Source organism: Rousettus aegyptiacus, unplaced genomic scaffold, assembly GCF_014176215.1.
Source record: "Rousettus aegyptiacus isolate mRouAeg1 unplaced genomic scaffold, mRouAeg1.p scaffold_m13_p_5, whole genome shotgun sequence".
NCBI lineage: Eukaryota > Metazoa > Chordata > Mammalia > Chiroptera > Pteropodidae > Rousettus > Rousettus aegyptiacus.
Genome location: NW_023416308.1, coordinates 41,225,134 through 41,251,401, shown reverse-complemented (window position 1 = coordinate 41,251,401; position 26,268 = coordinate 41,225,134). Strand labels below are relative to the sequence as shown.

At 49.2% G+C, this 26,268-nt stretch overlaps 1 protein-coding gene across 10 annotated transcripts in view; it reads left to right on the top strand.

Annotated features, from left to right (window-relative positions):
* The window catches only part of CEP164 (centrosomal protein 164), a 64,070-nt gene that overhangs the window by 36,242 nt on the left and 1,560 nt on the right, over positions 1-26,268 (top strand). For 5 of the 10 annotated variants that reach the window (XM_016134890.2, XM_036220793.1, XM_016134884.2 and 2 more), the window contains 22 exons: positions 1,264-1,347; positions 5,645-5,730; positions 6,271-6,438; positions 7,362-7,508; positions 11,923-12,132; positions 15,126-15,257; positions 15,344-15,560; positions 16,556-16,633; positions 16,859-16,990; positions 17,382-17,504; positions 18,680-18,823; positions 19,269-19,352; positions 19,490-19,555; positions 19,910-20,085; positions 20,406-20,523; positions 20,833-20,900; positions 21,362-21,569; positions 22,538-22,645; positions 23,261-23,453; positions 23,915-24,262; positions 25,103-25,169; positions 26,035-26,157. In XM_016134890.2, coding sequence (XP_015990376.2) covers positions 1,264-1,347; positions 5,645-5,730; positions 6,271-6,438; positions 7,362-7,508; positions 11,923-12,132; positions 15,126-15,257; positions 15,344-15,560; positions 16,556-16,633; positions 16,859-16,990; positions 17,382-17,504; positions 18,680-18,823; positions 19,269-19,352; positions 19,490-19,555; positions 19,910-20,085; positions 20,406-20,523; positions 20,833-20,900; positions 21,362-21,569; positions 22,538-22,645; positions 23,261-23,453; positions 23,915-24,262; positions 25,103-25,169; positions 26,035-26,157 — 3,080 coding nt within the window. The remainder of the gene's footprint in view (positions 1-1,263; positions 1,348-5,644; positions 5,731-6,270; positions 6,439-7,361; positions 7,509-11,922; positions 12,133-15,125; positions 15,258-15,343; positions 15,561-16,555; positions 16,634-16,858; positions 16,991-17,381; positions 17,505-18,679; positions 18,824-19,268; positions 19,353-19,489; positions 19,556-19,909; positions 20,086-20,405; positions 20,524-20,832; positions 20,901-21,361; positions 21,570-22,537; positions 22,646-23,260; positions 23,454-23,914; positions 24,263-25,102; positions 25,170-26,034; positions 26,158-26,268) is intronic. The other 5 variants (XM_016134892.2, XM_016134885.2, XM_016134886.2 and 2 more) reach the window with 4 other exon arrangements.

The following is a 26,268-nucleotide window of genomic DNA, read 5'->3' as shown; positions in this document are numbered from 1 at the left end:
TATCTAAGGAGAGTAGTTTGAGGTGCTTTTTGGCAGAGCATTACCTCTAGAAATCATGCTCCATCTGTTTGGAGGAGGCAGATCAAAGGGAAGGGATTAGTGGGAGAGAGTCAGGGATGAACAGTAATGGTAGGGAGTGCAGAGGAATTAGGAGGCTGTGTGCTGTAGCCCCTCACCGAGCCATGGGCTGAGGAGGCAGATGGCAGCTGCATTAAATGGAGTTGAACTCAAACTGAAAGGAAAATGTCACCAAAAAGAAAACCTATAAGCTGGGGACAGAAGGCAAAAACCATCATAAAGAATAGCCATGTCTCAGAACTCTTGGAAGCAAAGGCTCTGGCCCTTCTAAAGGAGTCACTGTGTGGAGAAATGTTCCCATATGTATTTTTCTTTTCTATGTGAGTGGGTGGAGGAAGCCATGGACAGCAGGACCAGACCTTGGCTAGGCTCCTTCCAATTTTCAGGGCTGATGACAGAACTATCTCTAGTAGCATGCTGTCAGGTAGCAATCCTTCACTTAGCCCAGCGGGGATCTTAGGCAGGGAGGGGGCGGGAGCATGGTTCTGTGGCAGCCAAAGGGTAGCGGGGAGCTGGCAGTTGTGTGGGCACTTGCTGACCATCCCAAAGAGAAGCCCGTGGAGAAAGTACTGCTGATTAATCCCCATTGTCCAGAGGGGCACCTTTATGGGCAGAGGGAAAGAACAAGCTAGAAGGAGCCTATGAAGCCTAATTTCTAAGCTGCCCACAGATATTCTGGCACTTTGGAGAGACAGCTGGAAAGTGACATGCTTTGCAGCATGTGATGCAAAGAGATTGGGCTTTGGAGTCTGCTCAGGGCACATCTGCCTGCAACCCCATTGTTTATCAGCTGTACGACCTTGGGCAAATGACATGCTCTCAACTGGAAGACCTTCCTCAACTGGAAGATGATGCTAAGGAGTATCAGTCTCACAAGGTTATTTTTCCCCTATAATTTTATTATGAAAAATTTCAAACATACAGAAAAATTAAAAGAATTTTACAGTGACCGTCCACATACTCACCACCTTGAGTCTACAGTGAACATTTTAACATACTTGCTTTATCTTTCCATCTAGCTATGGCATTAGTTTGAAGATTAAAATAATTAATACATGTCAAAATATTTAGCATAGTGCCTGACACATAGTAGGTTCCATTCTGGAAGGTTGGTGGAGGAGAGGCCCTGATGGGTGCTGACTGTGACAGAGGCAGAGATGACCTCCTTGTCTCCATTGTCTCTAGGACTTCGGTTTTCGCAGCCGGATCTCTGAGCATCTGCTGCATGTTGACATGCTTTCCACGGTCGTGGATGGAGCCCGCTGGGAGGTGAGTCTCACTGGGTGATCAGCTGGGGCTTCACTTTTTGGGATAACCCAGAGCTGAGTCCAGCCCATCCCAGGGTACATTTCTGGGAGTTCCCTGCCTTCTAATTACTAAGGCATGACCCCAACTCTACCTGTGATGGGGCTTCTGACCGTTCCTGCTCTGCTGCTGCTATGAATCAGGTATCCCCGTACCCACATTTATCTGTTTATCCATTCATTTAGCAACTGAGGGTTGACCATGTGCTTATGTGAAAAGCACTGTATAGATTGTGGATTTCAAGGCACTTCCCAACTTGGCCCATTCAACCTTTGCAGCCTCATCCTCAGCCCACTTGGCAGGCACCAGCTGTGCCCAGCATTTACCATTCCCTGGGCACCATCATTTCCACTACTCTGCCTGCTATGCTCCTTCTCTTTTTGTCCCAACTCTTTCTTGGTCTTGGAGGCTCACTTCTGACAACACTTCTAAGCAGGATGAATCATTCCCTCCCTTTGCCTCCCTTAGTGCTTCCTCTGTTTGTTTTATGGTTCTTTACCTCCCCGGCCAGTTATAAGCTCTGTGTAGGCATGGATGACTTCTGACCCAGAGTAGGGTACAAGGATGACACAGACACAAATCCTGGCCTTAAGGAGCTGTTATGAGAAGAAACTGGGGTAAAGAATGTAAAATATTAGCATGTAAATATTAAATAAACATAGATATTATTACTATTACTGCTGTGTGAATTGTCTGTGAGGTCATGTGAGATCATTGCCTCTGGGCTCTTGCCGGAGCTATACATGAATCTAGGAGATTAGAGACTGGTTGTGTGTGCGTGCATGTGTGTATGGATCACTGAGCTATGACGAAGACCAGTGTTCAGGCAGGCTATGGCCAGGCTGTGGTTTTATTTCCAAAAGTGAGATAAGAAGATAATTTTTTCCTCCTCTGTGGGTTTGTTAAGAGAAGGGAGATTCTGGCAGATGGTATCTGCAAATTTAAGGGAGCAGTTGAGCGAAACAGAAATTTGTTGGGTGAAACAAACAAGATGTTTAATGTGAGTCAAGACTGGGAGCCCTTAGTGAAATGAGTGGGAGACAGGGTGGAGCTATGAGGCCGGTTGCATTTGAACCTGACATGTTCCTCAGCTCTGGCTGACAAATCTCCTGGGCCAGGAAGTCCCTGCTGCACCTTGGTCACCCGCATTTGCAGCACTGGAGGGATATAAAGGCACAGGCTACGGCAGGTGGGATTAGTCAGGAAGGGCATGGAGCAGGTGAATTGTGGGTCACTTTTGGTAGTAGGTAAGCAAGGAAGTTACCTAGTTGGCCGGGCACGGTATTTTTCCATTTCTCTGGCTCCAAACACTGACCATTATTTGAATATTTGGGTGCTCTAAAAAAGACAGATTTCTAGGTCCTTCCTAAAACCTAATGAGGCCAGCAGCCTCTTTTTGAGTCTTGCCACTTGGTATAAAGCAGTAGCAGGGCCTGGTGTGGATTTGGTTCTCATGAGGCACCCTTTGCCAGCCCTGGCAGAGGAAACCTTAAGTGGTATCTCATGACCAGCACATTAGGACATGGAGCAGTGCTGGGCACTCAGGTTGGCTGACCACACAGAGCCTGGAGGGGCTGAGCAGGGAGGTGGAGCTGGAGGACCGAGCAGCAGCCTCCTTGTGGGGCAGATGGAACCGTAGGTGCAGTCTCCTTTGTCTATCCTGTGGGCTCCTGCCCATGTCCTGTATTCTCTGGATCTCTCCCAAGGCCAAAACCAGTGCAGAGGCTTAGAATTGAGCTCAACAGGTTTTTGTTCACTTAAAAAATTGTATGCAGTTTTATTGAGATATAATTGATGTATAATAAACTGGACATATTTAAATTAAAGTGTACCATTTGTTAAGTTTTACCATGCATATACTTTTCAAACCATCACCAGAGTCAAAATAATGATTATGATCATTATAAACATGATGAAATTTTAATAAATTACAAAAGTGACTATAAAATTATTTCAGTAGTATAGAAGGTCAAAGTCTTCTGCTTCCTACAACCTTACTCCCACAGGTTGAGACTATTAACAGTTTCTATTAACATTTTTCACATGCCTTTCCAGAAAATTTTCTGTGTACATATAAGCATATATCTATTTTCTATTTATCTTTTCTTTTCCCACAAAAATTCAGACTGTGTTACTACTGTTAAAACTACTTGGCAATATGGTCTTTAAATTTGAGAATCAAATTTAAATTTTACTTATTTCTTAGTTATTTCAGATCTACCTTACTCTTTTTATTGGTTCCAGAGCATTTTGCTTTATGAATACATTGTGATTTATTTAAATGGGGACTGGATCATAGACAAAACAAAACCTTGGAGCTGAGTTAAGAATGGAGGAATGGTGTCTTAAGCAATGTTAGGCTAGAGGCTGAGAACATACTTACTCGCTGTCTCTCCTTTCTGACATGGATGATTTCCTTATCTGGTTCTTTTGATTCCTTCCTGGGGCAAAAAGGTCTAGGGATCAGATAAAACTCTACTCAAAGGACCTCTGTCTGGGTACTTTCCCAAGGTATCCCCTTTTCTCTATTAGGGGTTTCTGGCAGAAATATAGGGGATGAATCAAGAAAGAAACAGACATTGTAGCTAGTTTTTTCTGACTGAGGGCTCAATACCCAAATTATTATTATGACCATCCCACTTTGTTATCCATCAGCTTTTAGTTTGTTAAATAGATTGGCCTGTGTCATTTTTTTTCTTGAGAAGTGAGATGGGAGCTACGCGTGGAACTTGGTATGATTTGTAGGGAAGAGAAGTTGTGGGTTGAACACTGGAAGGGACTAGAGCTGAGGCGGAAGGAGGCTTTCAGGCCCCTGCTGTTGTCTGCAGGCTTTGCCCAGGCTGATGCCATTAGGAGTGGCAGCACTGGCAGGGAGCCCTTCTGCTGCGGGCACCAGGAGCTACTTACAGGCAGCATTTCTATTTTTAATGTAATTTGCGGGAGCTGGCTTTTGGTTCAGGCTCTGTCCTTCCTCACCCATCCAGATGGCAGAGTCGGCCACAGCTGCTGGGGCTCAGACTGCCAGTGGAGAGGTGTGGAGGGCTGTGGGCACAGGGCTGAAGGCACAGTAGTGTGCCAGCTAGGACGGAACCCCACTGAGGAAGATGGAGTGAGTTGTCTACTGCCCCACTGCTCCTGTTAACCCTTGTGTCCCAGAACAGACGGGACTCCTGTCAGTGTGACAGAAGGAGTGCAGGCAAGGCGTTTTTTTTTGTTTGTTTGTTTTTGTTTTTTTTTTTGTCCTTAAGCTGGGAGAGCGGGGACGAATGTGAGTAGAGGAGCTAACTAACGTTTGTGGCAGCCTTCTTTGGGCCAGGAGTCAGGGGTTATGTACATAATCTAATTGAGTCCTCACCTAAAGCCCTGTGAGCTCTGGTTTACTATGCCGTTGTCTAGTGGAGGAGACAGACTCCCCAGGCAGAAAATGTTAGAACAGAGGATGGAGTTCAGGCTGACTTCACTATTATATCCTATGGCCCCACCCCTGCAGAAAATATTTGAACTTATCAAGAACGATGTTCTTTTTCACCAAATTTGTTCAGATGCCCAAACTATAAAATGAGATTTGTTTTTGTTTTTGTTTTGTTTTTTGGGGGGTAGGTGGTGCAATCTCTGACTGGAAAGGGGGCATTATAGTCCACTGATGGGAGCTGGGTGCTCGGGGGAGGTCAGAATGGAGAATAGGAACGCTCTGTCCTTCTTCACATGCCCTAATGGTACCATTTTCATCTGGAGTACAGCACTCTCTCATTTCACCACGTCTCCATCTCTCCAGGACCCTTCCTCTTTAATATACTTGTCTGCCCACTTTATTTCAGCCTCCCTGTAAATCATTGACACTGGAGATCTGGGGCCTCTGTAGATGTGGGGTGTTTATGAATTTCTCTGCTTTCTCCTTGTAAATGGCAGTGAAGCCTTCCAACTGCAGGAGACAAGGTTTTTTTTTGTTTTTTTTTTTTTCTTTCGTGTTTTCCTTCAGCCTATGGCTTCTGGCTTTGCTTGCAGTGGCTGTGGTGTCTGACTCACCCTCCCCAGACAAGCAAGGCCAGCCTTGGAGCAGCTGTGAACCTGGGGGCTTAGCCAGAGCTGCAGGAGGCTTTATTGTACAGTAAATGTGCTGCCTCTTCTGTATCCTGAGTGTTTTTCACCCACTCAGGAGCCCCCTCTCAGTGCTTTCTCCGAGGCATGGGAGTCAGTTGGAGGATTGAGGGACCACATATAGGTCTCTCTAATATATGCTTTCCACTGCTACTGCTTACAGGCCCAGAGGTTGAGAAGAGAAGACAAGGATGACAGCCAGTCCAGCCACGATGAGCTGCAGAGCATGCAGTCCAAAGGCTTGGGGAGGTACAGTATGTGGGAGGCTGCCCTCAGGGGCCTTTAGATGTGTGGGCTTGGGCAGAATTCCTGGCTTTGGTCTGCAAGCTCAGTGTGCTTCTGCCTGAAGGAGATGATGAACTCACTGGATGGCCTTGTAGAGAGAGACAGACAGACAGACAGAATGTGTGTGTGTGTGTGTGAGTGTGAGTGTGTGAGTGAGTGTGTGACCTCAAACCCTCAGTTCTTCCATCCCTCCATGGCCCCAGTAATTTTGAATTCTGGAAATGGATATGCTGAGAGTGTGCCCAGTTCTCATTTCCAGGCTAAACATATGCAGCACAGGAACTTGGGAAGGCTGAGTCTAGTCCAGGCAAAGGGAGCACTCAGTCGAGAGTCTCTCCTTCCCGCTTTTCTGGCTGCTTTGCCTTCTGTGGCTCCATGTGGATGTGGAGCTGGGGTACAGCTTGGAAGGAGGAATGGACCTATGTCCACGCACTACACTCCCTAATCTCATTTTGCTCTTCAAATGGAGGGGCCTGACTTTGCTGCTCTGGTTGGTCTGACCAGGTTGTCTCCTCCACTTCTGCTTGGGGAGCAGCTCAAGAGTCCCCTTCACAGCCAGGCCTCCGAAGAAGAGCCTCCGCAGATCCCTGCGGAACAGCCTGAGCGGAAGGGGCCAGCGGAGCCTGGGGAGGACTCTGCAGGCAGCCCTGTCATGCCTGTTTCCCTGCAGAGGTAAGGATGAGTGGGAACCCTCTCAAGGTGGTAGTGGTCCTGTCCTTTATGTAGTTGTGTGTGCTGGGGTTGGTAGACACAGCAGTGGGCATGGAGAAGTGGGGAGAGCTGGGATGAGTTTGTAGCCCAAGCAGCAGCAGGAGAAGTTTCTTTCTGCTGAGTGTCCCATGTGAACTGGGAAATGAAGAGATCAGCCTTTTCCCAGTCATCAGTCTACAGCTAAAGTTGGGGTGCACAGCCTGATTAGGGGAGCTTAGAAACTCTTGAACTAAGAAGGGTCTCTTCTGACTCAACTACCTCCCTGCCAAGGGCTTGGGAGAGACTGCTGTTACCCAGGCTGCGTAGGTCCTGCTAGGAGGACCATTTCTCCCAGTCTCCCGCATCAGCCAGCCCCTTTCCACCCAGTAGTCATCCCACCTCTAGTTCAGCAAACCCCTGTAGAGCCCTTTCGTGTGCTAGGTCCTGTGCTGAGGGGGGTGCAGAGACCCAGGCTTCCCTGAGGCCAGCTGAGAGGACTTTTGTGCCCCAGCCTGGTCCAGAGCCTGGTATATATTTGCTAGTTCTGTTCTGGCAAACAGAAAGCTGGTCTTAGAGCTCATCCAGTTGGAATGAGTCACTAGGGGAAATTGAGTAGCAGCGATGTTCAATCACTAGCATCCACTGAATACCTGCTGTGTGCAGAACTTCTCCTTGGGCCTCATAACCATCTCATGTCCCATGTGGGACATGAGTGTCTGGTCTTCATTGTAAACAGCTTGGGAAGAGGCAGGGAGTGGAAAGTGAGATTTAAGACCTGAGGTAGAGAAGCTGTTAGGGCTGCCTATGTTGTCCCCATTACAGCTCTTTGGCCCCGAATGAGGTACATCTGGAGTTTCTCACCTTCCTCCTGGCTTTAACACATTTGCTTCCTTATTGGTATCAAGGGAGGAGATCCCAAGCCCATCTGCCGCCTACAAGAGGGTGAAGGAGCAGCGCTCCCAGACTGAGGAGCTGGGCACTGGGCAGGAAGAGGCCGAGGAGTCCAAGGAGAAGGTGGCAGTCAGCCCTACCCTATCAGTCTCTCCTGAGGTGTAAGGGCCAGTTTTAATGTGTCTCTTCCCCATTCTCCATTTTGTGTGGGTGGCTTTAGTGCCCATCCACTCTTGGGTGGTGGGGAGGGAATGCTGTGGAAGAAGGGGTGGAGCGGGGGGAGAGTGAGTGTCCCCTTGGTTCTGTGAGCAGCCTTGAGACCCGCTAGGCAGCCATCACTGGTCCTCATGTGAGTTAGCTTAGGTCCCCAGGGCTCCCCTTGTCAAGACTTGGGGTACAAGAGTGGAAGCGAGGGGGGTTCCTCTTGGGTCATTAGCAGAACCCCAAAGGTTTTATTGAGATATTTATATACATGAAAGTACACAAATCTGAATTGTACAAGTCAGTGAATGTTTACATATATACACACACCATGTGACCAACACCCAGATGAGATGGAGAACATTTCCATCCCTTGAGAAAGTTTTCTCATGCCCCTTTCCTCTAATCCACCTGTCCCAGGTCACCACTATTTTGGCTTCTGTCTAGTAGATTCATTTTTTCAGTTCTCCAACTTCATTTAAAGGAATTATATGGTATAGAGTATATATCGTTTACGACTGGGTTTGAAGTTCACTTATGTGAGCTTCACTTAGATGTTTGCACAGAGTACTTCTAGAACTTAGAAATCGTTTAGCTTTTCTTCTCCCATTTTCACCCTCCCTCCTCTTACCCCTTTTTACAGATGAGGAAACAGGCTCAGAGAGGCAAAGGGTCACATTACTGGTGGTCGGTTGCAAAATTAGGACTAGATTCTAGTCAGTAGGGTTATAGAGTTCTGACTTTTAGTCTGCAGCCACTATTCCTTTTCTGTACCTGGAGAGAGACAGGTGCAGGGTTATACAATTTTTCCCATCTGCGAACTGAGCAGTACAAAAGAACTAAGAGTCTCAAGGATTTGGGGCTGACTGTTGAGCAGAGACAGGTTCATGCACTAATTGCTCACAGAAAGTGTCACCAAGACCTGGCAGGGCACATGAACTTATGATCTCAGGTCATCACTGTGGCACTGCAGGACTGATGCAGGGAAGGGATAGCCCCATTTTTAAGGTGGCGATGTATCCTACAGTGACAGCTCTGACCTTGAGGAATGACATGGCTTTCCCAAGTGTCCTTAGTGCCTGTGGACAGCCAGATCAGTGTGCTTTTTATGGGGACAGGAGGTGAGTGTAGTTCAGAGAGAAGACCCTGTGGGCAGAGATCAGAAGTCAAAGGGTCTCTACCTGGGCCTTCTGGGAGAGAAGCTGGGCAGTGAGAGGAGCCAAAGCACCTTTGTATTTCTCCTGTGTCCTAGTGAGCTGTCCCTGCTGAGGTCTCAGAAATATTTTCCTTGACCAGTTTACACAGTATTCATAGGCAATGTTATTTATTCCTTTCCTGAGCCTTTTCAGGCCCCATAACTTCCTTGTCATTAATCTTTACAGCTACTTTAGGAATGGATTGATTTTCTGAGTAGCTTGGTGTCTCTGTCTCATTTGTACCTGTGAGTTTTTAATTAGTGGAGGGGACTGACAAAACAGACCAATGTCACTGAAAGAAGAATTTGTTACTAACATTTCCAAAGAGAAGGCATGCCATGTCATGCAGGGCCACATTCGGGGAAGGACCAGGGCTGGTCAGGAGGCAGAGGAAGTGAGAAGGGAGAGCATGGCCCAGAACCTTTCTTGTTTTGTGTGTGTGTGTGTGTGTGTGTGTGTGTGTGTGTGTGTGTGTGTGTGTGTGTGTGTAGGGTGGGGGGTGGGGCGGAAGGAATGGGTGAAGCAGAATAAGTACCCTGAGTGAGTGTAGGATGGGATGGGTTGAACAATTTTGTGGATTTGGGATTAGGGATGTCCTCTAGTTGCCTGGTACTTTGTCCTGGTTGATTTAGTATAGAGACAGTATTGCCTTGATGTGAGTTAGATAAGGAGATGTGAGAGATAGATAGAATCGGGATTAGTTGGTTTGCATATGACAGACATGTTCCCTTTGCTGTCGGTAAGAATTGGCTAGTCCTGGGAGCGGCAGTCTCCCCTTGACCAGCAAGCTTTTTAAGATGTCAGAACTTTCTAAAACACAGAAAGTTGGAAAGCATGATTAATAGAATATGCCAACTTTCATAGATGTTGTCAAGCTGAATCAGAAGGAGTTAGGAACAAAGAGAGCATGGGCAGGGCTAGCAAGAAGCCACCACTGTGGATGCTTTATGGCCAGAAGGCCTGGGTCTGGGAAACAGGGATGTTCTCCCCTTTGTCATTGCAGCATCCTTCTCGGCATGCTTGTAGAGAGAGGGTAGCTGAATTAAAACCACTAGGTTGATTTGAGAGGAGACAAGATCTCAGCTTCAGTAGTGTACAACCATTTCAGAATGTCTGGGTGCCATACCTTCCTCCCTCTTCTCCCTTCCTGCCTGCCTTCCCTCCTTGCTTTCTTTTTACATTTCTCAGAGCTACTTGATAGCCACCCTGAAATGACCATACTTCTGCAGAGCCTCCTCTCGGCCACTAACTGTTAAAAATTTGGTCTCACTGATGCTAATTCCTGAGGAATGGCCTAGAAATCAGACCTGCCTTTTCTTCTGGAGTCCTCAACTTCTCAGTCTTCTCAAAGATCTTTCAGGCCCATTGTTGACTGCCTTGGACCTAAGTTGGCAGTTTAGGATACCAGATCTTCAAAATGGGGACACAGCGAAGAGGCTCACTGGAAAATAGGTCCATTTGCCTGCATGTCGGGTATGCAAGCCAGCTCACTGGTATGTGTAGCCTGGGCACATGCTGCCACACCATCTGAGGCCCCATCTTTCTGCAGCATCTGTCTCTAGGGCTCCACATAGCAACATAGCCCGCAGGGGAGAGAGACATTAAAAGGTACCATCTCAGGAATAAAAGATGTTTTCAGCCAAGGTTGGAAATGAGTTGGAGGGTTGATGAGGTGGAGAGCTGCAGGGGAGGCTCTTTTCAAAGGCAAGATTCTCAGAGGAGGTGGCAGCCACCATCTCTTACGTCTGTATCAGTTGGGCTATGTCATGGGACTGAGAGGAAGCTGGGAATTGGAAGGAGGGGGAGATGGAGCTGGGAGCAGAAGAGAATTGAAGGCAGAGCTCAAGACTGTTTCTGGTCTGAGTTATAATTTTAGGAAAGGGAGAAGGAAAGATTTTAATGGTATTTCAGAGATGTCAGTGGCCTTTTATGTCTTCTTTCTCTCTCTGATCTCAAGGGGCCAAAATGAAGTTTCAAAGGCCTTGTTTTCTTCTGCTGTTCTAATCTTATCCCGCATGCTGCTTTCCATCTACTGCAGTACTAGAGCTTGAAGAAGCAGGTTTTGGGACCCCAGCAGGGGGGCTGGCTCCCCTTTTTCACTCTTGCCCCAGTGCTCCTTGATTTGGACCATGACCACATACTACTGAGGTTGATTGGGCCACTGCTCCAGGCCTGCCACAGCCCTGAGCACTGTGGAAGAGTGGTTGGTGGTTGTATGGTGAGAGATCAATTCCTAACATAAGATTTAGGTACCTGAGAATGCAAACACATACTGGCCTTTAGGAAAGCCACTCTGGGAGGCAAAATACTTATGCTTTCATTGTCCTAAATGTTCTTAGGGTTTCTCTTTGGGTATTTCCTTCAAAAACCAGAGTACAAGCAACAAACAATGGTTCTTACATTATAGGCATCTTTGTAACCAATACCATTAGTCCTATCTTACCACATCCAGGTTAGTTCTGAATTTCTTTTATCCACTTCCAAATATTGAATTAACTCTAAGCAGATGAAAGAGTGGCATCATTGGGGAGATACGGAGCATGGCATTCCTGTTGTGCTCTTGCTACATTCTTTGGCTTGGAGAATGGTCTCTTGCCTGGCTTTCTTGGCAGTGTGGGATGGGGGTTTCCTGTTCCTGGGCCTCCATGGACTATTCTAGGTTTCAGGGCTACAAAAGATGCTGCTACTTGTCCTGCTGGCTCTTATGCATTGGCCTCTGTTCAGTTTGGGAGGCAAAAAACAGCCTCAGGGGACTTTCCAAAATTCTGACATGAGCCTCAAGTAGCAGGCAGAGCTCTAGTGGGGAGACAGAAAAAGGGCTTTTCTGTCTGAGCCACTCTGGGGACGAATCTGTTAGGGATAGCACTTTAATCCCTACCTGCTGCTGCCAGCTCTTGAGCTACGTCTTCACCTTGGGCTACAACCTGCCAGGTCCACTGAGAGCCTGCTATGGGCTTCCCTTCTCCCTAGGCTTTTGAGGCTTTAGCCACAGTGGGGTTGTCCTGTAGATCAAATGCTGCTTGTGTGTCTAAGAGAGGCAGCCTTACTGCTGGCCCTTGTGTGACCTGATTGGCATATGTGATTCCCGATTATGGGTGCTCCATAGCTGTATAAATTCTGATGCCAAAAGGTAAGTGGATAGTAAAACTAGGTAAATGCTGTTTCCCACCCTTGTTAGGCAATCTCCTGAGCTTGCAGCTTCCCCAAAGCAGCTCTCAGAGGCTGCCCTGAAGGCCATGGAAGAGGCAGTGGCCCAAGAACTCAAGCAAGACCAGAGGCAGCTTCTAGAATTGAAGCAAAAGAAAATGCAGCAGTTGCGGGAGAAGCTGTGGCAGGAGGAGGAAGAGGAGATCCTCCAGCTTCACCAGAAGAAAGAGAAGTCTCTCAGGTCCTGCCCCTTCCCTTAGATAAGCTGCTCAGGGCTTCACAATGATGTGGGGCGAGGGGCGGGGGGAAGCAGGGGATGTCTCCTCTTGCCCTGGAGACCACAGGGATGCCTGTGGCTCTGCCAAGACTCCTCCTCACTGGCCTGTGTGGAGGAATAGGCTCCCTTGCCAAGGATGATGATCCCTCCTCTTTTTGGGAGAGAGTTGGGAAGCATGATCTCAATGGGAGTAGCTAACATTTTTTGACAGGTTATACTGATCCATGTACTTTATATATCTATTACTTTGTTTAGTCCTCTGGGTGTTGATATCAACCCCAATTTATAGAATCTATAATATAGGTGAAGAAACTGAGGCATGGAAAGGTTAAGTACCTTTTCTAAGGTATGGACACTAAAAGGCAGCGGATCTGGTGGCTTGTCTCTGAGGCTCGTTTTCTTAATTATACATTGTCCTTTTTGGGAGTCAGGGCCTGGCTGGGACCCAGTGAGATTGATAGAGACCACATGATACAGTGTGAGGTGCTCTTGCTCAGGACCCAGAGGTTTCTATTTGGGTTTGAGTAGCTGGCTGGGAGGCCCTAGATAGATAAGACACTTAAGCCTGGGCCGTGCATGTGTGTATGTGATTGTGTGTATGTATTTATTTGGGAATTCTGTGCTAGCTCATTTAAAGGAGTTTTCTTGGAAGTTACTCAATAATTTTCACATATATCTTATTGGTTACCCCTGGTTGCAAAGGAGACTAAGAAATGTAGTTCTTTAGCTGGGTTTTTTTACATGAGAGAATTAAATCAGGGTTTTGTTAGTAAGGAATATGAGAGAATCGATATTGAGACATTAATAAGCAATCTCTGTCACAGTCCCATGGGGAAAGTGCTACAAAAAGGTGTTAATGTAATTCACTTATTTGGCAATTTAACTAAACGCTAAATTTTATCCTCTTGAACAGAACATCAAAGTGGTAGAGACTTTTTTTTTTTTTTAATAGATAACAAAGACTGTATAGAAACATTCATGCTTAATTTAGAGAAGCTAACAGAAAACCAACACCTGACTACCAGAGGGTTGGGGGCAATCTCAGCCCAACACAGGGTCTGCTGACCCACTGCCCTGATATCACCCCTCCTGGATCCTCTGCCAGGGAGCATCTCACAAAACAGATCTCCCCACAGCATCTTCCTCTTCTAGCCAACCGAAAACTGTGGCAGGGGCCACCCAAACAGAGTGTGGCTCAGCTCGCTTTCAGAGGCCTTGCTTAGGAGAAGATCCTGGCAGTGGTTCCCTGCCAGCCCACCAGCCTCCTCCTCTCTTCCTGGCCCTCCCTGGGCTTGCCCGGGCTTTTCTTCCCTCTCCAAACCACCCCCAACTCCAGACTGTCCAAGAGCCCTCTTGGGTTGTGGTGAAGACTTGCATGCCAAAAGTATGTCACTAAGGACCTCCAACACAGTATTTGCTCAAGTAATGGTAGTTCTTATTTTTATTTTCAGTTGAAATCAGTATAGTTTCAGGTGCGTTGACTAAGTGATTTTTCTGTGGGCATTGCCTTGCCTGGCTCCCTTTGAAATAGTTCATCATGAGAACCCTGTTTCTCTTTACACATAAGCCTTGCTGAGAGGCGGGACCTCCTCTCTGCTGGGAAAGTTTGACTTGGTAGAAATTTCTGGAAGCAACACTGACCTTAGAGCAAATATTTCTTGAATGAGCAGGCAAGCTGACCCTTATTTTCTTTAGTTGTAAAATGACGAGTTTAGTTGTAAAGTGAAGAGAGAGTTGTAAAATGAAGGACTTAACCTCTAAATACCCTTCCAGCTCTAACATTCTGTGGTGGTATGTATAAAATTTAGCCATAGGACAGAGAAAGAGTTTCTGGGGAATCTAGAAGAAAAGATTTTTACTTAACTCAAATTTTCTATCATAGTGGAAGGGAGCAGTGCTGCTGGGAACTTGAAATAGAAAACAATCCTAAGTCTTTTTGGCTTTGGAATTCATTACAGAAGCTTCCCAAAGAAATTGTCTTCTGAATCTCTTTTATTCTTAGGCTTGAATTCCCTGACTGTACAGCACACAGCCCTGGTCATGTGGGGGCTGTGTGAGGAGGATGTGGTTTGTGTAAGCAGAGGGATGTGCCCTTGGAGTGAAATGGTTACCATTGTTAGTCTCTAAATAAGATACCCTCATAGATAATCAAAGCTCACTTATATTTGGGGGCTGGGTGATATTGTTCAAATTCAACATTTATTGAGTACCTACTTCATGTCAGTTACAGTGTTCAGCACCTAGGATAGAACAGATTTTAAGACAAGATTTCTTTCTCTGAAGAACCTCCCTGACTTGTAAGGAAAACAGACATACAGAAGATTAATTATGATGCAGTATAATGCTTGGTACAGAGTGGTATGGGATAAGAAAAGTCCCCATATATTGTGCGATGGGAACAGGAAGGCTAATTGATGAATTTGGAGGAAGTAAGAAAGACTTCTCTGAGAGGAGTGAACTGAGTGTTGAATGATGAATATGGGTTTGTCATGTAGAAAAGGGGATTCTAGGCAAGGAACCAACTTGAACAAAGGCCAAGAGGCAAGAAAGAGTGTGGTGGGATTTAGAGGTGGTGACTCATCCGATACGGCTAGAACAGAGCCTGTGGGGTGGGGAGTGAAAGGATATGGAACCAGAGTCAGGCTGGGGTCAGACTGTCCATCCTTGAGTGCACCTGGAGGCAGAGGGGAGCCCTTGGAAGGAACACTGTTTTGGGATCAAGCAGCCTATAATCTGTTTCCTGTGGCAAAGGGCAAGTGGAATTCATGTCCCTCTTTACCATGGGAGATATTATAGGGAGGCAGCAGGGCCCAGAGGCTGCGGTTAGGTTCATCCTTAAGATTTAGGAAGCTTCACAGGCAGTTTATAGGCTTTTGAGGCTGAGACCCGGGGATTATGACTGGAAGAGGAAATACCTTTGGAGCTTCCAATAAACTTTTCTTTCCTTTCCTTCCCAGTTCACTGAAGGAGCAGCTACAGAAAGCCACTGAGGAGGAGGGGAATCGAATAAGAGAAGAGGAAAGCCAGAGGCTGTGCCAGCTCCGGGCCCAGGTCCAGTCCAGTGCAGCAGCAGATGAGAACCAAATCAGGTAAATGCCTACTATGAGCCGCCCAGCCCCATGGAGGAACCACCCTGAGTACACTGGCCCATTCCCATCTCCTTCTCTCTGCCCAGGGCCGAGCAACAGGCTTCCCTACAGAAGCTGAGAGAGGAGTTAGAGTGCCTACAGAAGGCTGAGAGGGCCAGCTTGGAGCAGAGAAACAGGCAAATGCTGGAGCAACTCAAGGAAGAGATGGAGGCTTTGGAGAAGAGAGAACAAGCTTCCTTGAATGCTGAGAAGGAGAAAGCTTTGCAGCAGCTAAGGGAGCAGCTGGAAGGGGAGAGGAAAGAAGTGAGCAAGTAGAGTGGGGACCTTCCCCCTCTGGCTGCTTCCTGGGCTGCCTGGGGAGGGACTGAATGGAGAAGAAGAGCCAGTCTTGCACATGCTCAATGGGGAACCTGATGGAGAGTGGGTGTCCGCACAGATGTGTGTGGAGATGATGGGCCCATTACCCTAGGTGGACCCGGCTTGTCTTAGGGCAGGTGCTAGCCCTGGTCCTCACGACAGAGCGGAGGGTACTGCCAAGGTCCAGAGGCCCCTCCAGGGCCAGCTGGGCCAGCAGCAGTGTTATTAGTGACAGTGAAGAAGTTTAAGGGGAAACGGCTTGTGGATTTAAGATTTCATGACTGAAAGAACTTAGACTAGAGGTCTTGTGACAGAGGTACCCTTTCCCTGTCCTTGTTCTTCAGGGGCAACCGTGATTACCTTTTATCTTTCTCCTTTTCTATCCTGCCATAGAATGAGAGATTAGCACACTTAGAGTTTTTTCTCCTATGTCCTTACTCCCTGTCCCTCTGATCTGATGGTCTGTCTTTAGGTAAGAGGCTGAAGTAAGTAGCAGGCCATGCGGAACTTGTTTTCTTTTGGTGGAGGATGGAGCTTTGGCTCTGTTGCAAGAAGAAACTTCAGTAGGGTCTGGGGAGAACGGTGTACTGCAAGTGCTCCTGGCGGTTATACTAAAACTTCCAGCCCTCCCTGCTTGGGGTCTTGTTCATAGTCATGAGCGTTACCGTGTGCCTGTCGCCTAGCCCAGAGGCAAGGGGTTGGGAGTGGTGAGCTGAGGTTCATTGCTCCTCCACTCTGGCCTTCATGTTCCTGTTCATTTCCTAGTTGCAGACTTTAGGGCCTGAATTACATTGGAGGAACAAAGATGTGCTTGTGGTTCCCCTAAGCCCCTTAGCTCGAGGGGTATTGGGAATGGATTCCTGACTCTTCCTTCCTCCAGAGTCAGTGCCCGGCCAGTCTTCCCTGCCTGCATCCTTCACAGGCCCTTCGTTGTTCCCCAGGCAGTGGCAGCACTGGAGAGTGAGCACAGAACTCAGCTGGAGCAGCTTTCTTCCTCGCTGGAGGCCAAGCACAGGGAGGTGAGATGCTGCCAGCCTGGCCTGTAAAGCAGAGCCTTGGGCATGCTGGTCTCTGAGTGTAAGCATCATGACCCCTTCATGACTAATCCCCAGAACTCGTACCCATCTCTGCCACAAGGAAGGAGGCTCCTCTCTCCCACAGCTCATGGGGAGGGATACTAGGTCCCTGGGAAGTGAGTTTCTTGTGGCCACTCTGCAGTGCTCTCTGTGCTTGGGCCTCCTCAGGTGGTCTCCAGCCTCCAGAAGAAGATAGAGGAAGCTCAGCAGAAGGAGGAGGCCCAGCTGCAGGAGAGCCTGGGGTGGGCAGAGCAGAGAGCTCAGCGGAAAGTTCACCAAGTGCTGGAGTATGAGCAAGAGGTGAGTGCTGGTCTGCCTCTTTGGCATTGTGTGTGCCTGTCTTGGATGCTCCGACAGTTGGCCGGGCTATGGTACAAGGGGTCTTCCACTTTGCTTTGGATGGCTCAGCTGTGCTTAGAACTTCTGGTTCCCTTTTGGTGTCTTAGTTCCCTTGAGGACGGGTGCTTCTTCACCCCCTGCCCGTGTATGCATGTGGGGAGGGGGTGCTGGAGTATTGCTGTGTATATATCATGTGTCATGTATGTGTGATGTGTATATTTTGTGTGTCAGGGGGGACACTGGGGAGGTGTGCATATGTTGCATATGTGTATGAGACCTTTAAGTACTTCAGCGCTCGAGTACTGGTCCATTCTCAGTCCTGCATGTTGTATGCCTACCGCCTGCCCTGCAGCTCAGTGGCCTCCTGAGAGAGAAGCGCCAGGAAGTAGAAAGGGAACATGAGAGGAAGATGGACAAGATGAAACAGGAGCACCAGCAAGTGGTGGCTGAGGCCAGAGAGCAGTATGAAGCTGAGGTGACTTGGTCCAGCGTGCATGCTTGAGTGCGTGTACGCGCGTGCGTACACACGCCCACACATGCGCACACACGCACACACACACATATACCACCACCACCACCACCACCACCCCCACCACCCCTTCCTGGCTGGCTAGAGGGCAGGGGAATGGGACAAATTGTGGTCAGGGCTTGTTGGAGGCTTTCTTCCCTGGCCCCCTGGAATGGTGAAGTCATTTTTTACCTTTTAACTAAAGCATTAGATTGGGAGTGCTTCCTCTTTATCAGGCAGGCTGCCATTCTCCTCACGTAGTAATAATAGCTAACATATTGAGTTTGTACTATGTGCCAAGCACTGTTCTAAGCTCTTTATTAACTCATTCAGTCCTCATAACACCCTTACAAGGTGCATACTATCATTATCTCCATTTTAAAAAAGAGGAAGCAAACTTGGGGAGTATAAGCAACTTTCCCAAGCCCACTCTGGCTAATAAGCAGAGGAACTATGATTCAAGCCCAGACTATGTGATTTCAAAGCCTTCAGCTTTCACTACTCTAACACCATGCCACCAGGGTAATCGAAATTCCAGGACACCAAGAAATAGATTGCCAAGAGGGAAACAACATGTAGATATTATCTGCCCATCTTCAGCCCTTGGCTGAGAAAGTTCAGTTATCTAAGTGGCTCTACTCCAACTTGTCTTGTTCCTGTTGGGGTGAACAATTGTGGGGTGGCTGACTTTCCCCCACAGCTGGGCCTCTGCCTGGGACTTCTAGGCTGCTGCCCCAGGGACTATATCCCATACACTTTGTACAGTCTTTCTCAGCATAGAAATAGCAGGCTGTGAAGAAATGTAGTTGACTCCCTTCCCAAACGAACTCTGACCTTGCTGAAGAATAGTGTTAATTTATTAATGACCTCTCTTCCCTAGGGAAGGGCAGCTGTACATGGTGGAGCAGTAGAAGCAGCAGCCTACAGGGGCATTTTTTCATGCTATCTGACCAGCCTCTGCTTCAGCAGCAGAGGGGGTACAGGCTTTCTGGGGGAGTAGAACCATGCTATCTTTAATGCTCTCCTTCTCTAAGAGCTGGCCTTAGGGAACTGATGGGGTCTTTGATCTAATGGACTCAAGGCTCAGGGGTGGGCGGGGGGTCCACTGGACTTTCTCACCAGCAGCCCCACCCTCTGTGCAGGAGAGGAAGCAGCGGGCTGAACTCCTGGGTCACCTGACTGGAGAGCTGGAGCGCCTCCGAAGGGCCCACGAGCGAGAATTGGAGACCGTGAGGCAGGAGCAAGACAGGCAGCTGGAGGACTTGCGGCGTCAGCACCGGGAGCAGGTGAAGGCTCTGGGTGGCCACTTGGGGCTCACCCACTAGACACCTCCATGCAGGGTAGAAAAATGCTGGGGCAGCAGGACAGCAGGATGGAGCCTCACAGCTTCAGGAGTGGCGGTAGGGTGAGGAGTGGGGTCGTGCATTGGCCGTCCCCAAGCTAGAGCATCTTTGCTCATTTCTTTTCTGGGCCAGGGCACATCCCCAAGATTAGAAGAGGAGGTCAGCCCCTCTAGGGCCTTGGGATTAGTACCTTTGCTTCTCCTTGCCACCACCAGAAATAAACAAGGTGTGATGCTTTTCTGGGAGGCCACAGGAGCTATGGGAGGAAGCCTGAGCCCATCTTGGAGTGTCTGCTATAGTATGGTGGGTCAGGGCCCCTCCTGCCCTGTTGCCAATGCTTTGCACTCTCTCCACTTACATCTTTCTCTCCACCTACGCTTCTATGTAGGAAAGGAAACTACAAGATTTAGAGGTAGAACTTGAAACCAGAACCAAAGATGTCAAGGCCAGATTGGCTCAGTTGGACATTCAGGTGAGAGAGTGGGGGTGGAAGACAGGATCTCCAGGTGTCCTTGACCTTGGAGTCATAGCTCCCCCAGAAGAGCGGGCCTTTCTGTTCCTTTGATCTGGAGCTGGCCAAGGGGCCCTGTTTCTTTCCTTCCCTGACAGGAGACTGCCCAGAAAGAGAAGCAGCAGCTCCTTGATGTGCAGAGGCAGGTTGTGCTGGAGAGTGAGGTTTGTCTGCCTCTCTTGGCCTCTCCCTTTTGTCTCTTCCCCTTTCCCTTTCCTTCTCCCTGCTGCCCACTTCACCCCAACACTCTACCTTTTGTTCACTTGATCTCTCCAGAGCATTGGGGTTATTTGACAGATAGTACCACTGTGTAGAACCCAACTCAGGACCCTCAGGGAGTGGGGCTGTGGTGGGAGGATGGGAACCTGCACATCCTCTGACTGCGGACCCAGTGACTTCACTGTGTCAGTTCCACCCTCTCTCCCTGCTCTTTGGGCTTCCCTGACCTCTAGGGTTGCCTGTTCCCTACTGTCTTCTCACTTTTTCTCCAGGCGCTTCTATCTTTTCTTCTGCCCTAGGCAGCCACAGCCACCCATCAGCACCTGGAAGAGGCAAAGAAAGAGCACACCCACTTGTTGGAGTCAAACCAGCAGCTCCGAAAAATTCTCGGTGAGCTTCAGGCCTGCAAATTGGAGCTGGAATCCCAGGTGGATCTGCTGCAGACCCAGAGTCAGACACTGCAGAAACATGTCAGGTAGGGTGGCCACCCTGCACTTAGCCACCCGCTGCCTCTTGCTTGCCCCCTGACCTCTGCTGCTCATGGGCCCTGTCCACTCATGGCTCAGTTAATAGGCAGAGGAGCTATGACTGCTGCATTTTGTAGGGGCTGGGAGGTGTTAGGAGGCTGTGAATATTGGGGGTCCCTAGTTTTACTGTTCATGCCACAGCCCTGACTCAGGGACTTGACAGGAGTGAAAGGATGAAGATGGTCCTGCCCTCTGCCCTCCCAGGAGTCCCAGCAGTGTGCTGCCTGACTCACGTCCTTCCACCTCACACTCCCCTCTCCTACCACAGTGACCTGGAGGCGGAAGCTCAGAGGAAGCGGGACACATTGAAAGAGCTGGCAATCGAGAGTAATGCTTCTCCACGTTTTGAGCCAGATCTCCACATTGAGGACCTACGGAAATCCCTTGTGAGCTTCTCTGTATCTGGGACGGGTTAGGATGGCTGGGCTCCGGCACCAGACGTGGGTAGAGCCTCAGGAGAGGGCAGGGCATCAGGAGGGGTCCTGGCTCTCTGCTCCGTATAGGGCCTTAGCCTCCTGTTCTTATTTCCAATCCCCTATCTCCATCTGTCACATGATATCTGTAAGTAAATAGTCCCCAGCAGCTAGCAGGGCCATTTGTGCATAGGCCACTGGGAAGGAATTCAGGGTTCCCTGAGCCTGCAGTGTATCTGCTTTTGTTGCATTTGGTGGGTCTTTCTTACCATCTATTCTTAGAACCAGACCAAAGAGGTACCCTCTACTATGTCCCAGAGCAAGGAGGAGACTGACTTGTCCTTGGACAGGTGAGTTCCCATAGTCTATCTTCTTTTGGGTTGAAGATGCCATGGAGGAGTGAGTGCCTGTATCACAAAACTGAGATAAACTAAAATGAGGTGACAGCGATCACTAGTGGAGCTTGGTTTAGGGAAGGGGACCAGGAGGATTGAAGAATCTTCTCTGGGAAGCCAACTAGGTGCCCACTGAGTGTTAACACAGCCTACTGGCATCTGCTGAACCCCTGTTTGAGGGTCATGCTGATGGGAGCTTCTGGCCATCTACCTGACGGTGTCCGATGGAGGACTCAGAGAAACACGCCCCATACTGTAGTGTTTCATGGCGGCATTTCCTCACACTGCTCAGCCCCAGCCCTGTAATCCGCTCAAGATGGGCATCTGCTGGGGAACTGGTCGAGCAGGGGTGGGCTCTCGGAGTCTTTGCTCACCCTCTCACTGCCAGAGTCCCTTACCCTACCTGTCCCCCACAGCATCCGGCACTACTTCTCTGCGGAGGCGGTAGCTCTCCGCGGTGCCAAGGAGTTCCTGGTGCGGCAGACGCACTCCATGCGGAGGCGGCAGACGGCTCTCAAAGCGGCCCAGCGATACTGGCGCCAGGAGCTGGCCAGTGCCCAGGAGGCGGCCAAAGACGTGCCAGGCACCAAGACCTTGAATGATGTGCGCAAGGACCTGGAGGAGGTCAGGAGGCTGGAGGACAGCCTGCCAGCCCCACAAGGAGAGAGGAGCACTGGGGGAGGCAGGGAAACAGTCACTTTGGGGCACGGCCTTGATTGTTCTGGTGATTCCACGAGAGTGGTCACATAGGCTCTGGGGTCACTGGATAATTTTTCTAGGTCCACCGGAAAGGGGATGCAGGTTATGAAGCTCCATGCGGATGAAAGCGCCTTACATTTATGAGGCAATGCGCAGTGTGCAGAATGCTTTCTCTCAGTAAATCGTTTGGTCCTTGCAATAACTATAGATGATGCACAAGGTAGTAGCATTATTCCCATTTTTTAGGTGAAGAGTATACGTAAGGTTTTTAAAATTTTACATCCAATACCTTGCTTATCTATTCTATCATACTAACAATTTTGTTCATAACTGAAAATCTTTTGAGTACACTCAGCATAAGACTGAGTTACTTATCTTGTACATTTCTGATACTCTGATTTGTAATGGAAAGGTGGCGACTTCATGGTTGTTATTATTAGTTGGGATCACAGATCTAAGTCCCTTAGAAAGCTGATGGTGCTCAGAGCTGGTGAGCAAGCTTGGGGCCCTATGGCCTCTTAAGCATAGTTTGGGGGCAGCAGAGGATAGGAGGCTCCACAGGGGCCTGCTACATGCTACATGTACATGCTTCTCCTGTGCCACCATTGCTCCTCCAAATCTCTCCTTGATGATGATAGTAGTGATGATGATAACCATTTGGTTAACAGTAACCATTTGAGAATTTATTAGGTATGGGCATAGCACTAAACATGTAACATACTCTATCTCATTGAATTTTCATCACCCTATGAAAAGTAGTATTTCTCTTAGATGAGAATTAAGACTGAGAGTTAAGTCATGTTCAAGATTATCCAGCCGATGATGGCAAAGCTGGACACCAGCATCTGTGTGGCAGTCATCACATTTCTCCTCCCCTTCCTCCTTGGCCGCAGGAGACCAGGCACCTGAATGAGATGAAGTCAGCCATGCGGAAAGGTCACAACCTGCTGAAGAAGAAAGAAGAGAAGCTGAATCAGCTGGAGTCCTCTCTTCGGGAAGAGGTGCAGCCCTGTGGCCATGTAGCCATGTGCCCATGGCCGCCTCTTCTGTTCTTAGGATGTGGTTGGGTTCTTTGGGCCTGTGGCAGGGAAGCTGGGCCTTTAGGGCCCAGGATTGTAGGCTTAGGGCTCCTGGGATGGTGAAAATGGCAGTGGCTTCAGCTTTGAGTTTGGGGGTTTGTGCCAAGTGGTCCTGAGAGACCCAGAGCCTCTCGCCGAAGGTTCTTGAGGATCTAGCTCCTGCCCTTCCCCTGCATGGTACCTGATGATAGGTATTCCCAGGGTGTTGGGAATAGATGTACCGAGGAGGTTTCCCTACCTTCCCTGGGGTCTTGTAGACTTTCCCCTGGGTGCCTAAGGAATGGGTGTGGCTGGAGGGAGAGTTTATTGGGGGGAAGAGTGGGCATCTGTGTGGTCCTGGTGGCTCAGGTGATTGGATTCTCTCAGCCCAGCCTCTTTCCCACACCCCCTGCAAGACAGCCTGCATGATGTTCCTGTCCCAAGACTTTGGTTCTCAAGGAGTCCACCTACCAAGTGCTCAGTCTCTACACCTTACAAGGGCAGTGGGCAGAAAACCCAAGGAGAGTACCAGTAATAACTGCTGCTTTTACCCATAAGGCTTCAGATGAGGACACTCTGAGAGGAGCCCCCACCAAGAAAGTGGTGACCTTTGACCTCAGCGACATGGACGACATGAGCAGCGAAAGTTCTGAACCCTGTCCCCTGCCTCACAGTGAGTGGTGGCAGCAGGGAAGAGAGGGAGAGGGAGGACCACAGTTTCCATGGAGAGAGAAGAACTTGGGGAACAGAGGTACAGCCCGCTTCCGTCAGCCCTGTGTGGGTAGGTCTGTGGGAGCCAGTGTCTGGAGAAGGTACTCAGTAAATTCTTGGGAAGGACTGAACCAGCGTGGCTTTGCCAGCACACAGGGCTGCAAGGGTCCAGGAAAGCCTTCCAAATGTGCAGGGCACTTTACAGTGAGAGGTGTTCCTGTTTGCCGCTCCCATCTAGTGCTACTTTCTGGGAAGGTGTTCTCCTTGTGCCGCTCTGGCCTGCAAAGGACCCTCTCCTACTTCTCCAGGGCCAGCCTCCTATTGCACCGTCTGGAACACAGGCCCTTCCACCCCCCATGCCCCCAGTCAAGGCCAAGGGGCTGTTGTTTGGAGGAATGGGGAGGGGCAGGCCAGTAGGGTTCCACATTGCCAGCTGGGCTCGGGCATGCTCCAGTGCTTGGAACCTAAGTCCTTCCTCACCGTCTGCCTCTTCCCTTTCAGTCACCGTGACAGCAAGTCCCACCTTCCCTAGCAAGATCCACTACTTGAGCAGCTCCCTGCAGCGGATCAGCAGTCAGCTAAACGGTGTCCTCAGCATGCTAGGCAGCCTCAGCACTCAGCCACCACCGCCACTCCTCACTTCCACCCCAGCGCAGAACCCTCCCTGGTCTTCCAGGAGCACTTCCATTCCCATCTACCCCTCCCTGGCCCAGGTCTCAGCCTCATCCCCTGCTGCATCCATGTCTACCCAATGGGCCTGGGACCCAGGCCTGGGCCCCAGGCTCTACCCCTCTGTGACTCAAACAGTGGATGACTTTCTAGTGGAGAAGTGGCACAAGTATTTTCCAAGTAAGCCTCCTCATGGGCCAGTGTGGTGTGTGTTCCTCCTCTTCTTCCTTCTCTTTCTTCTTCTCTTCCTCCTTCACTTACCCCTCAACTCCACCCCCACCCCTAACTTTGGCATGGTTTATTGATCCATTGACTGTGGATCCCTGAGGAGAAAACCTTGCTGGTTGCCCTGCAGCTGGAGACTCCATGGGTCATGATGGTTTACCTGGAGTTTGGGATGATTGGGACCTTTATGATTCCAGAGCTCAGCAGAACCTAAATGATCATTGTCATCATCATAATAGCTACCATTGTGTTCATTAATTATATTATGGCCAGGCATTGTACTCCATAGAACATTTGTTTTACTCCATAGAACATTTCATTTAGTCTTTATAATAACCTGCTGAGGTAGTAATTGTTCATCCCCACTTTACTGAGACTCAGGGAAGTTAAGTAATATTTTCCAGGGTGCCCAGTGAGTGAGCAACAGACTGGGTTTGACTCCACATCTCTGTGACTCGAGGATTCTGCTTGTAACCCTTGGCCATATGGCTTCCTTCTGCTTCTGGGCTGGGTGGCCTCCCCTGGTGTTGCACTGCCGAGGGATGTGAAAAGCCATAAAAACAGTTTTGGGAAAAAGTTACATCTCCCCATATCAACCCAAATTGAAAAGTAGATCAAGTTTTAGAAATAAATAGAACAATTCCTATTGGTCATCTTTCATTCAACCACTGAAAATTTCCCTGTTTCTGTTTTGTGGGCATAGCCTTTTCAGTTATGGGGAGGGAGCTTGCTTGGGCCTGGGTCTGGCTCAGCTGAGCTACTGCCCATTTTGAACCATTTCTTCCCACTTTCCAGCTGGAGTCCCATTCCTCAGCAGCAGCCCTGCCCCCTTGGAGAACAGGCTGGGTTATGTGTCTGCCAGGTAAGCCTCCATGTAGGTTCAGGGTTGAACCACTCAGTTCAGCTGTTCGCTGTGTGTCCCTGAGCTGGTGGGACCTCTCAGGGGAACAGAACTCACGATCATGTCGCCCAGAGAGGTCAGGCTGGCCCCTAATCCACAAAGCTGCCTGAGTCTGAGACCCTCCCACAACCAGAGGCAAGTCCCAGTGGGGGCAGGGAGTACCTGGCGCAGCTCCATGAGGAAGCTGCTTTGTGGCACCCTCAGGGAGAAATCAGCCCTTGGCTCCTCCTACTCTGGAGTGTGGCCTTTGTATTTGCATTACACCCTTTGTCTGCTTCCTGCTGTCCTCAGTCCTGCTGAGTGACATCTGGAGGAAGAGGGGCACCCGTGGGGGAAACAGATGGGCAATTATTTAAACCTGTTATTAATTTCCCATTCATCTTATTCTTTGCCAAATGTATCCCCCACAGCCCCCCCCCCCAATCCATAAGAATACCCCCCACTCACCCTTTTGGCCAATTTTGAAGGTGGTGCTGGGCAGGTATTTGAGTTGACATTTGGGAGAACTTTTGCTGATGAGATTGGCTCAGGATTGGTGAATACGGGAACCTAGAGCCCTGATATCAAGAGTATTTAGGAGAGGGTGGAGGGGTGTGCCATTTTCCCTTTTGGGAAGGTTCCAGAGGGGCATTCCTGCCAGTAGAGGAAGCTTTTAATTGCTAAAGAGACCCCAGAAAGGCTGCAGGGGGTGTGTTGAGATGCAGAGGGAGGAGGCTGATGTGGCGGCCTGGCCTGCGGTCAGCTGTACTCCAAGTCCCGCCTTGTGCTGGCACTCCTGCCTCCTCTCTCCCTCTTCTCTTTTCATGCTGTCCTTTCTCCTTCCCAGTGAGCAGCTCCGTCTACTGCAGCGTCCTCATTCCCACGTTCCTGAGGCAGGCAGCACCAACTTTCAGGGCATGATTGAGGCTAACCGGAAGTGGCTAGAACATTACAAGAACGACCCCAAGTTGTATCCTTTTAACTGGTTTCCACACCCCAATCCCTTCTACTGTAGCTCCTGCATGGCTGAGCTGGGCTTTAGGGCTTATGTTTGTGCCCTTGGCGGTCCAAGGAGGATTCA